The 11,812-nt window shown below is 59.6% G+C and overlaps 1 protein-coding gene across 1 annotated transcript in view; it reads left to right on the forward strand.

The window, feature by feature from the left end:
- CUL4A (cullin 4A) overlaps positions 1 to 11,812 on the forward strand; it is a 33,079-nt gene continuing 21,267 nt past the window's right edge. The window contains exons 1-6 of the mRNA XM_012662823.1: positions 1 to 445; positions 5,207 to 5,276; positions 6,643 to 6,716; positions 9,195 to 9,357; positions 9,737 to 9,826; positions 10,691 to 10,773. Of these exons, the coding sequence (XP_012518277.1) occupies positions 5,241 to 5,276; positions 6,643 to 6,716; positions 9,195 to 9,357; positions 9,737 to 9,826; positions 10,691 to 10,773 (446 nt within the window). The 5' untranslated portion in view covers positions 1 to 445; positions 5,207 to 5,240. The remainder of the gene's footprint in view (positions 446 to 5,206; positions 5,277 to 6,642; positions 6,717 to 9,194; positions 9,358 to 9,736; positions 9,827 to 10,690; positions 10,774 to 11,812) is intronic.

Below are 11,812 nucleotides of genomic sequence, written 5' to 3' on the forward strand. Positions count from 1 at the left end.
CGCCTCCGACTCAGGGACTGGCGCATCCAGAGACAGGTCTGTGGGACCCAACCTGCACAGAAGTCCCCGTGACGAACGCAGCCATGTGAGAGGCTCGGGAGCGTGGGGGCCGCCCTGGGGTATGACTGCTGTCACCTGCCCATGTGCAAGCCTTGACTGGGCCCCCCGTTCCCACGAGAAGCGCCCCAAACTTAGTCATCAAATGGCTGATTTGTGGATGACATCAGCACTATGGAGGGGCTGTCTTTTTGTTGTGATTACAGCGATTTATACAGACGGTTTTTTTTTAAGAAACAAAGTGTTGTTCGTGCTGAGTGATTAATTTATTCCTTCTGTTGTAGGCTGTGGAAAACCTCTGCTCTCACAAGGTCTCCCCAACGCTCTACAAGCAGCTGCGCCAGGTCTGCGACGACCACGTCCAAGCGCAGATCCTTCAGTTCAGAGAATATCCTTTTTTGGCTTGCGAAGTTTCTATGTCTTTCTAAATCTTTTAGAAGTGAACACTAACAGGGTAAAGAACTCGTGAGTATCCTTAATATTAAAAACAAACAGCTTTTTAAGTTCCCATTCATTCGTAGAACAAAAAGCTTAAATTTGTTTTATGACTCAATATAAGAGATTTTTAAGTGGAATTGTTACCATTTAAATTACTTTGTTGATCTGATTAAAGGGAAATGACGTCTGTCTGTTGGGTCTGGTTGAAGTATTTAAAAAAAGTTCTGAAAAATGTCTTCAAGTTTGAGTTCTGTCTCCTCTATTCTAGTGAAAACCACCCGTATTGGCTTTCTGTCGTGTGTAGCGAATGCCCACCCGGTATCAGCTCGCGGCCGTGTCTGGCAGGAGTCTGGGCGCGGCGCCGCCGTTTCTCCGCTCAGGGGCTCGCAGGCAGGGTCGCGGCGTCAGCGGGCTGTGGGCGTCTCCGGCGGGTGGTGCTCTTCCCGGCTCACGAGGGGTCAGTGGAACCCCTCCCTGGTGCTGGCAGGGCCGAGGCCCCGCGTCCTCTCTCAGGCCTCGCGGCCCTCAGCCCTGCCTGTCTAAGGCAGAGCCGCGTACGGTGAGCCCAGTCGGGAATGGCGAACCTTCGACTCCACGGCCAGGTCCCCAGTGAAGGGCAGAGAATCAGACCAGGTGTGGGGGCAGGGCAGGGCGTCTGGGATTTCGCTGTCCCACCATCTGTGGCTCACCTGCCATCTGTGGCCCACCTGCGAGGGGCTCTGAGCTCCTTCCCATCCCATAGAGAGTCCTGTAATCTGGCCTCAGGCCAGGTCCGCAGCCGCCACCCATTTCCGGAGCCACCCGAGTGCCCCACCGGGCGCACGTCAGAAAGCAGGTTTCATGACCGCAGAGAGTCTGCGTGTGAGCGGCTTTCCTAGGGTCCGTCTCTTCGAGTGTAAAACTAGGGGGTTGGGACCTGCTCATTTCTAAGTTGTTTCTGCTTCGAGGAATCTCTTCTGTCCCCTGTCCCTCATCCCGGGGACCCGAACCATGCAGATTCCTTGGGGTGACCCTCAGGCAGCTGCGGGCCCTGGTGCTGCCTGTATCGGCACGTGGCAGTGAAGCCGGGGGTCCGGGCGAGGTGTCCCCACTTAGGCCGTATTTCAGCGCTCCCTGTAGATGGCGCGTGACCTCAGTTCCAGCCCTTCGCGCTGGCGCCTGTCAGTTCACCTCTACGCGTTTCCCTGCACAGCTGCTCCCTGAAGATTGTGAGGCGGTTCCAGATAGCACTGGCCACACGGGACCCGTGGGAGCCCGGCCAGCGCGCCTATCTGAGGAGGCACCTGTGAGCACACAGACGCCTGCCCCGCCCCGCCCCCGCCCTGAACCCGCGTCCCAGACACTCACGTCCGCAGAGCAGCCTCTCGGCAAGACCTGGGCGCCTGCAGGAAGCAGCTGGAATTATTTTTTCTGAGTCTAGTTGCTGTCCCAGTTTACTTGAGAACTGCTTTTCGATTACGTGGTCCATCATCCTCCTGCTGGTTAATTCTACCCTGTGGCTTGACGCACGTGTTCGTTAACGCACGCTCTGAGCGGGCGCTCACTTCCCACTGTGCCGGCAGTGCGGATGGGAAGCGTCCACCACGCTGGTCCCTGCCCGCCAGACAGTCGCGTCCCTGCGGTGGTGGCAGGGCGTGACCCCTGCCCTGATGCCGTGCAAAACCACGAGTGTAGAAATTACCGTTTGTTCCATAAAAGAAGACAGAAAAAACACTATCGTATTAAAACGTTATTGGTCATGAGGCATCCTGAGTTAAAAAATGTGAAACTGTGAGAGTCGGGACAGGAACTGTAGTTCGTGGAGCGTTTGGGACCGAGCCTCCCTGAAGAAACGACCCTGGACGGGCTGCGTGAGAGCGGCGTGGCCGGCGGCAGGAGCGCGCAGAGGCGAGCGGAGCAGGAAGTCACGCAGCCCCACGTTGCCCTGCAGGGAGTCTCTGTGTTCCGCGTGGCGACAGCAGGCTCAGGCTTCCCTAGAGACGAGCCAGCGTCACGGAGCGCGTGCTGGCAGCGAGCCAGGCCTTGTGCTTTGGGGACTGGTTTACTTCTCAGCACTCTGAGCCGTGGGCACCTTTATTCACCCGCTTTTCGAGATGAAGACACTGAGGCCCAAGATGGCGCAGCTAGCGAGTGGCCCCCCGTAGTGCTGGGCCAGCGCAGAGGGGACAAGGACGTCGGTTCTGCCTCCGTGGGCCGTGTGGACTCCCCAGGGACACAGTAACCAAACAGCCCCGAAAACAGTTTTGATAAATACCCGGAAAGAAAACGTTTTCTTCGCTGTGGTAACGAGGGGACCTGACTTAGGTTAGGGGTGTCTGGTGTTGAGCGGCTCCTGACCATCTGTGACACGGAATAGGCAGTCCAGAGTCACCACACGTGTGACCTGCCACCCTCTGCCCTAACGTAAGCACTGTCTTTGGCTCTCTCTTGCTTTCTCTTTTTCTATTTTTTAATTACAGACAGGGCTCGTAGGTGTGTTACAGGCATTTTTGCTGTTGGATTTTTCCACAGCCGGCGGAGTAGGCCCTTTGGCTAGGACGGCCCTTCTCGGACGTGAGAAGGGTGGTTGCTGAGAGCCTGCCTCGAAACTGAGCCGGCCACAGGCTGTCACTGCGCCCGCAGATCTGACGTCCTGAGTCACTCGAGCGTGGCACGTGGCTGCCTCTCGTGTCCTAGGATCTGGAATCGATGTTTATACGTAGAAGGGGAGAGCTAGCACGTGCTGCGCTGTGACACCAGCTTACCGTCCCATACTTTGTCCTGTGGGAAATAGCAAAAAGAAATTACTCATTGAGCATCTGTGTTGATTTTACAGAGCTGTTTAGAGAGGGTTTCTCGTTTAGTCAGTACTGCACGTTGGACCTTTCCGTCTTCGCAAGACGCTGTGCTCGGTAGAACTCTGCCTGGGATACGCACAGCGTCTCAGCCGCCCAGCCGTGTCGGATGGACCGGGGTCAGTTTCACCCATTGAGTTTAAAGGACCTGCACAGCCTCGCCGCAGACGGAGCTCAGCCTTCACTGGTGCTGGCTGCCGGGGACGCCTGCAGGTGCCGACACGCGGCGCGTAGCTCTTGCCCAACTCTTGGGTCAGCGCTCCTGGGTGCTGTGGCGGTGGGTCCTCGTAGCCTGTCAAAATGTGCTTGAGACTGGTGTTCTCGTTTTGTTTTTTCTAGCCCGTTTTCATGTAGCTTCCTGATACAGTGAGCCATTATAATCTTGAACAGTCATAGAAAAGTTCTCCCAGAGCAGCTCGTTAACCACTGAGCTGTTGGTCTTCGCTACGGCTGTCTGTCTCTGATTAACTCCAGTGCTGCCCGAGGACCGAACGCAGCTTCGAGGGAACGTGAAGTGCGCTGTCTCGGCAGCCACCCCGTGGCCGTGGCCGCAGCCCTCCTGGTGTGCCAGGGGTGTGGGCGCGCGCAGTCCTGTGCTGTCCTTGACACGCTCTGTGTGCTGGCTTTCTGCTGACCCACTGGGTGTGTGCGTGTCGCCCTCGGCTGGCGTCTCCTCCTCCGGAGGGCTCGTGTGCCCCCACCTCGCGTAGGCTCTGAGCTGCATGTGGGGAACAGGCCCGGGCAGGTCTGCGGCGTGGCTGGTGCCACCCGCTGGCGAGTGGGAGGCCGGGACTCAGAGCTGGGAGGTCCACGTGTCGTCCACATCTCGAGGCCGGGAAGACCAAGAGGGAGCGGATGTGAAAGCGCCGCGCAAACCAGAGCGGCGCGGGCGTGGGCGACTGTGACTCACGGCAGCCTGCGGGGGGCGTCCGAGGCGCCGGGGCAGACTTCGCCCTGGGAGCCCACACTCTGGTTTCTTCTTCACACAAACTACTTTTTAAGCCTTTCTTACAAAGTATGTTCTAGGAGCCAAACTGAGAGAGTCACAGTTTGGTACACGAATGAGATTTCACGGCGTTGCAGAAAGTCAGTTTCTGTCGAGGCTGGAAGTTAAGGCCAACGTCAGCCACAGTCCTGTCCCCTGTGCTATTAATGGTCACCTTCCTCCCTCCCGACGCTCCAGAAGCCCCGGCGCGGGACTGCGTCCAGTGTCTGCGTCTGTGCAGTGGGCCCGTGGGCGCCTGTGCCCTGGCGTGCCTGTCAGCGGCAGGGACCCGCGTGTCTCTGGCAGCGAGGACTGAGAGGAGGAAGGGAAAGTCGCCGGGGCAGTGGGAGACGAGAGACCCTTGTGGCAGGGAGTGGAAGGAGGGGCGGTGGGGCTGCGCACTAGTCGGCGGCGAGACGGGGAGGTTAACGAAAGCCACATTGGTGGGTTTTGGGCTTTTGGTCCGTCTGAGTCCATTCTGGCTGCTGTAGGAAAATGCCGTAGCCTGGGTGGCTTACAACCGGCAGGAGGTGGTTTCTCACGGTTCTGGAGGCCGGAAGGGCAAGATCAAGGCACCAGCAGATCGGGCATCTAGCGGGGGCCCCTCCCGGATGGTAGACGGCGTCTCTGCCGTGTCCTCGCTTGGCGGAGGCCAAGGCAGCTCTCTGGGTCCCTCCCATCCTGAGGCTCCACCGTGGGGACCTCATCGCCCCCAAAGGCCGCACCTCCCGACACCGTCACTGTGGGAGTGGGCGTGTCAGCATGCGGTTTGGGGGCACGAGCGTCTCTCAGGGTGTGGTCACTAACTGCCGCGCGGTGCTCCGTGGAGAGGGGAGCGGAAACTGGGGGATCAAATCTGCAATGATGAGAGTTTTCCTGAGCAGGGCCGCACAGACTCGCTGGACAGCGTGTTATTTCTGAAGAAGATGAACGGGTGCTGGCAGGACCACTGCAGGCAGACGGTGAGCAGCTTTCCCGCAGTGTTCTCCGGCTCTGGTCAGCGGCGCCGCGAGCCTGCCCCTGCCCGCCTGCGTCCTCTGGGTCTTGCAAGCCCATCTGGCTGCACGGAGGAGATTGGAGTAGCCAGGGGTGCGCCCGCTGTCAGTCCAGCTACCCTGTTTTTAATCAAACGCGGCCTCGCGCATCCCCCCTCACCCACGGGAGGCCGTGTGGCGGGCGCGTGCTGAGAGGCGGACGTCCCGTCAGCGCTGTCACCCCCAGCACGGTTGGGCAAGAGAAGGGGAAGGTGAACTACAGCCGCACGGGGCAGAGTCCACGGTGGTGACACAATTCTTAGACTCCCCAGTGGCCTCGCGTTTCCCCAGATAATTCAGCCTGAATCCCACCAAAGTCTCAGGCACTGTAGGGGTCTCGACACTGACTTCGTTTTACATGTGTGACTTTTTAGCGTGACCTGGCTGTTAGGTGAGAGAAAAGGTAGTGTTGGTGGTTTCCCTAAGTAGATTCAATTCTTACGCTTTCTAAATGAAGTTAGGAGACAGGGTGCCTGGTAGGTACTAGAGATGGGGGAGCGTCTGTTGGGGGCTTGGTTTGTGGGGGCAACAGACGTCCAAGCCAGGCGTGGGGGGCCCAATGGTAGGAACGCGGGATGGGCTGGTTATCCCGCATCCCCCCACCCCGCAGCAGAGTCAGGTGTCCACGAGCTCTGTGAGGACGTGATCTTTTTTTTTTTTTCCTTCGAGACAGAATCTGTCTCTGTTGTCCAGGCTAGAGTGCCGTGGCATCAGCCCAGCTCACTGCAACCTCAAACTCCTGGGCTCAAGCGATCCTCCTGCCTCAGCCTCCCGAGTAGCTGGGACTACAGGCATGCGCCACCACGCCCGGCTAATTTTTTCTATATATTTTTAGTTGTCCAGCTAATTTCTTACTATTTTTTTTAGTAGACACGGGGTCTCGCTCTTGCTCAGGCTGGTCTTGAACTCCTGAGCTCAGTCAGCCCACCTCTGCCTCCCAGAGTGCTGGGATTACAGGCGTGAGCCACCGCGCCCGGCCGACATGGTCTTTTAAAAGCCTAATGCCTCGATAAGCTAGTACGGGGGACCACATCAGGCAGGAAGTGGCAGATTTAAAAGACATCTTTTAGGCCAAGGGCTTTGAAAGCCCTGCGTCCAGATTCACTGCACTGAGGTGAAAATCAAACAGCAAGGGAAGCAGTCAGGGTTAGAAAGAGAAACCAGACTCGAGGGCCTCGGTGGGCGCAGCAGGGCGTTGGGTGTGAGGCAGTAGCGCTGCTGCCGTCCGGGCAGCCTCGTCCCGGGGGCTTTGCTAACGGAACGCTGGCAAGTTGCTTTCCTCTCTGCCCGTCAGATCATGATCCGGAGCATCTTCCTGTTCTTGGACCGCACGTACGTGCTGCAGAACTCCATGCTGCCCTCCGTCTGGTGAGTACCGCCTGGGGCGGGTCTGCCCCTGCGCCGACCTCTCCCTCTGCCCGCCTGGGGGCGCGTGTGATCGGCCGTCCTTCCTTTTCCTGGTGCTCACGTCAGCCGGTGTCGTGAGTGCCAGCGGAGGAGGCGGGGTCCGTGGTCAGCAGTGGGGGGCACAGGGGAGCCGCGACAGGTGGGGTGCCCAGGAGGAGTGAGTTCTGGCACTTTCTCCAGCTCACACGGAGTTGCACCGCTGGGGTGTCCCCATAGCCCTGGAGGAGGCCAGCACTGTGTGGGGCGCTTTTCTCTGACGGGCCGCCGGCTTGGGCACTGCCGGGAGTGGCTCTTCCCCGTGCCACCCCTGGACTCTGGAAAGACTGCCGGCTGCTCTCAGGCCGCGGCCCCTGCGGCTGCGCAGCCCCTGCGCCCTGGAGTGGCTCAGCCTCCTGGCCCCCGGCCCGGGCACAGAAACAGTCTCCACATCCGCTGCGTTTCCGTCTTTTTGGGACCGCGTCCATTGGGAGCTCCTCCTGGGGGCGCCGGGGCCCCCTCCGCACTCGCGCAGCCTGTGCTGGCCCTGGCGAGCCTCCGCTGCCACCACCCTGGGCCCACCCCGAACCTCTCCTGCTCCTGCGAGCCAGCTCGGGACAACAGCCGCGTCCAGGCTCGTGCTCCGACTCGTCTTGTTCTCTGTTGATGTCAACCTTCGTTCTTCTCCCGCCTGGAGGAGCCAGTGAGGCTGCCCCGCTGCGCCTCACGCCCAGGCTCTCTCACACGCTCCCCCCACGCCCGTCCGTGCCCGCCGACCCAAGACAGTGCCCGTTCCACTCTGGCCAAGACGTCGGTGACCTCCGAGTTACCAGACCCAGGGGACGTGTTTCTGCCCTTATTTTACGCAACCTGACATCTGTGCGGTTTTGGGCACCATCCCCTCCCGTGAGATCATCTTCCCCTTTTGTTGCTTCTGCTCCCTGACCCCTGACCCCTGACCCCTGACCCCCGCACGTCTCCCGCAGCGACCCCGTGGTCCCACCAGGAGCGTGCGCTCAGAGAAGTGACGGGGGTGATCCAAGCAGTAGCGGCAAGTCATTTAGCGTTTGCTCTGCAGCCTGCCGTGATCCCCGGAACGGCTCCGTAAGGGGCGACCGTGATGGTTTTATGGAAACCAAGGCACAGAGTTAGTGACTTGCTCTGCCCACATTGTCGGTGCCAAAGTCCAGACTCCTCACTGACGAGCGTAGTTTATGCCACGACTGTGTCCTGTGAACTACAAATGTTTGTTGTAGCGTAGAATAAACTAGACCACTCCAGTCCACCACAAGAGGCTGAAAAGCTGGGCCTGAGAGTCAGTGAAACAAGAATCCGGTGGCGGGTGCGTGGGAAAGGCGCGGCGCAGTGCAGGAGTGGGAGCCCTGCGTTCTCTGGAGGCGCGGGCTGCGCTGGGAAGGAGGGGCGGGTGCTGGGTTGTGGGGGCGGGGGGAGCTGGTGGAGGGAAGGAAGAGCAAGTTCCCGCAGACGAGCTCCTGCTGGGGAGAGTGGGGCGGCAGCGTGACCATAGGGGGCCCCGCACGGGGTGAGTCGGCGAGGAAGCCCGCTGGTGAGGAAGCCGGTGAGCGGCCCTAGGGCAGCTGCGGGGGTTTCCAGCCGAGGTTGGCATTCAGAGGAGACTCCGGCGGCAGGACAGAGGGTGGGTTAGAGGAGAGAGTCAGCCCCTCCTGTGCCTGGCCTCCTGCCTGGCACTGCTTTTGGGTGTTTTGGGCATAAACTAACCCTTTTGATCCCACTCAGGGAGGAAAGGCACCGAGGTCAAGTTCCTGCTATTAGCACTTGGCCAGCACCACGGCCACCCCGGAGGCCCCAGCTCAGGACGCCTGGCTGGGCCCCAACCGTGTCCTTTGTCCTTAACGAGGAGTGCAGTTAGGGAGCCCGCGGGAGTGTTAGGCAGAGCACGGGAGTGTTAGGCAGAGCACGGAGGACGTTATCAGACCGGTTTCGTGGGCTCGCTGGCGGCTGAGTTCCCAGCTTCCTCGGGCTGTGAGCTGAGGGAGTGTGAGGGACTCTGAAAGCTGCCTCCCGCGTTCTCTTCTGCGGCGCCCGGGACCACGCGCAGGAGGGTCCGAGTGCGGCGGAGCCCGGCAGGCGCCGCGTGGCAGCTCCGTGGAGGGCGGCGGGGCACGGGCTGTGGAGGGGCCGTGAGGCGGGTGGGGCAGCGCTTCCCAGCACCGGGGCGTCTGCGGCGGCCCAGGCGTGGCGGTCAGCAGACTCAGGCACGCGTGACCCGGGCACGGCTCGGCTACTGACCTGTCCAGGAAGGCGGGGCAGCCCTGCGTGAGGAGCAAGCGTGAGGGACGCGAAAGGACTTGAGAAGGAATTCTCGGCGCGGAGAACAGGCAGAGCAGCGCTCTGCGGGGGGCACTCATAGCGGGCTGCGGCTTCGCCCGAAACGCCCTCAAGGGAGACTGAAACGAGTGTCGTCTCTTGTCCTCTGTGCAGGGATATGGGATTGGAGCTGTTTAGGAACCACATCATCAGCGATAAGATGGTTCAGAGCAAGACGATCGACGGGATCCTGCTGCTGATTGAGCGCGAGAGGAGCGGGGAGGCGGTGGACAGGAGCCTGCTGCGCAGCCTGCTCAGCATGCTGTCCGACCTGCAGGTGAGGCTGCGGCCCTCGGCCGGAGCGAAGCGTGCGTCGGGCGCAAAGAGTGAGGCCGCTAACCGCGGTTGCCGGGGTGAGAGGAGGGGAAGACACCAGGGCCACGGGGAAGATGGGTGGACATGGCCACGTAAAAACGCACGTTATTCGTGGAAAATACACCATCGCAAAGACAAAACCTGGTGACAGACTGGGGGAGACAAGGCGAGAATCTTGGCGCGCACGGCCCTTCCGGACGTGGCCCCCCAGCCCTGGGAAGAGCAGCGCGGCCGCCAGCCGGTCCCCGGCAGCTCCGGGGCAGGTCCCTCACCCTGCCCCTCAGAACCTGGGAGACGGCAGCACTTGGAAGGGAGGGTCCGTAACTGTGCTCCTCTCTTAGGTGTATAAGGACTCCTTCGAACTGAAATTTCTGGAAGAGACGAATTGTCTGTATGCTGCCGAAGGCCAGAGACTAATGCAGGAACGAGAGGTGAGAGGATGCGGCGACTCCGCTCCCGACTGCTCTCCGCCGGGCGTGTCCAGGCGCCCGTCCTTTCGCACACAGACGTCGCACTGAAAATCCCCTGACGGCTGCTGTCCAGCCGAGACCAGCTTCCCAGTCCAGGGGAGTTAAGTCTCCTCCCATCGGCTTAGACACTGTCGCCCTCCCGACAGGGGAAAAGCCAGTGAGAGAAAGATAAATACAAATGATAAAACATTTTACTTGTGTGAAGCATTGAAGAAAATTCCCCAAAAGAGTCACTTGAAAAAAATGTGAGTGGTAATAGGAACCCAAAAAACTTCAAAACCCGTTTCCCAGATACGGGAGCATCCTCCCTAGGAACCGGAGGCACTACCCAGGCGTGAGTGCTAGCACCGGGACCCCCTGCTGTTGCTGCCCTAATCCTGGCTCTGCAAAGGGCGTTTCGCTGGGCCTCGCTGCCGCCACCCCATGTCACGGTGCCCGGCCTGTGCCGTGGGGCAGCAGCGGGGTGGTGTCGCCCAGGAAACAGGAGCGAGTTTGAGGTCCCTGCAGCCACGCGGTCTGGCGCCCCATATGCACAGCCCGGCGGTGCGTGGTGCGGGTTTGCCCGCGGGCCCTGCACCCTCCCGCCGGGGCCCTGCTGCCTGCCCGTGGGCGCAGGCGTGGACTCCGTGGGGAGCAGAGCAGTGGGGTTGGCCAGGCCCTCAGCCCTCGGTGGGACTTGCATAGCCCACACGTCTGCCGCCCTATCTCCCGTGTGTGTATGTATATGTATTTTTTTTAATTTAATAAGGAAAAGAGAACTTCAGTTTCTTGGATAACATTGAGAATCTTTTTGTTACTGATATATTTAAATGTTTTGTTTGGAAGGTTCCAGAATATCTGAACCATGTAAGTAAACGTTTAGAAGAGGAAGGAGACCGAGTGATCACATACCTAGACCACAGCACACAGTGAGTACCGCAGGTCGCCACAGCTGGCGCGCGTTCCTGGCTGGCTGCTGAGATGAACGGTGTCTCCACAGGTTCATTCAGCACCGTCCAAGAGTGTCTTCGCTTTTAGCGTATTTTATCGCATTATTGGTCGTTATTTGACACTGACAGGTTGCACTTTTTACTAAGTGCCCCGTCATGAGTCTGTGCAGAGCAGTGATTCTGGCTGAGGTACTTGGTGTCTCTGGGCTTTGGGACAAGGGATTGTTCGTGGCGATGGGGTATCGCTGTCAGGCTCTTTGGGTTGTGAACTTGCTGTTAGACGTTTCCTCAGTGGTGTCACAGTGTTTTCTCTTGTCACCTAATTTTTTTTCTCCAAACCTGAGGTTGATGAGTGGCTGGGGACAGACAAAGGGAGAGATCACGTGAGCGTCTCTGCCAGACGCAGTTTTTGTCCGTGGGCTGAGCAGTGGGAACCGAGACGGGGAGCGGGGGGAGGGGGAGATGGGGAAACGTACAGACTCCGACTTGGGGAAGGGGCTGGGTCAGCGCAGAGTGAAAACGGGCACGAGAGAAGAGGTGAAATCGCCGTCAGACACGAGGAGTTTGAGACTCCTGTGGGACATCCCAGGCCTCCGGCCCAGAGTGCGCAGGGCCAAGACGGGGTTGCCGGGGATCCTGTTGGCTTTTGCCGCGCTGCCATTGAACTGGGGGTAGAAGAGGAGCCCCCGGGAGCCTGGGAAGGAGCAGCCGGGAAAATGCAGAGGGCCTCAGGGAGAACAGTCGTCAGGGCCGAGGCGCCTCCTCACTGAGCCCCCGCGGGTGTGCTGGGTCCCACGGCCCCAGCTCTGTCCTCAACGTGGGGTGGAGGCGGGTGTCTGCCCTGCACTCCTTCTCCAGAGGGCTGCTGTGAGATTTAAATAGGGTGGTATGTTAAGAAGTTCTTCATAAAAAAAAAAAAAACACAGGCTTGGGAGGATGGCTAAAGTTAACAATTCTTAGAGGCCGGGCGCGGTGGCTCACGCCTGTAATCCTAGCTCTCTGGGAGCCCGAGGTGGGC

The sequence above is a fragment of the Propithecus coquereli genome, unplaced genomic scaffold, assembly GCF_000956105.1.
Source record: "Propithecus coquereli isolate 6110/MARCELLA unplaced genomic scaffold, Pcoq_1.0 Scaffold782, whole genome shotgun sequence".
Classification (NCBI taxonomy): domain Eukaryota; kingdom Metazoa; phylum Chordata; class Mammalia; order Primates; family Indriidae; genus Propithecus; species Propithecus coquereli.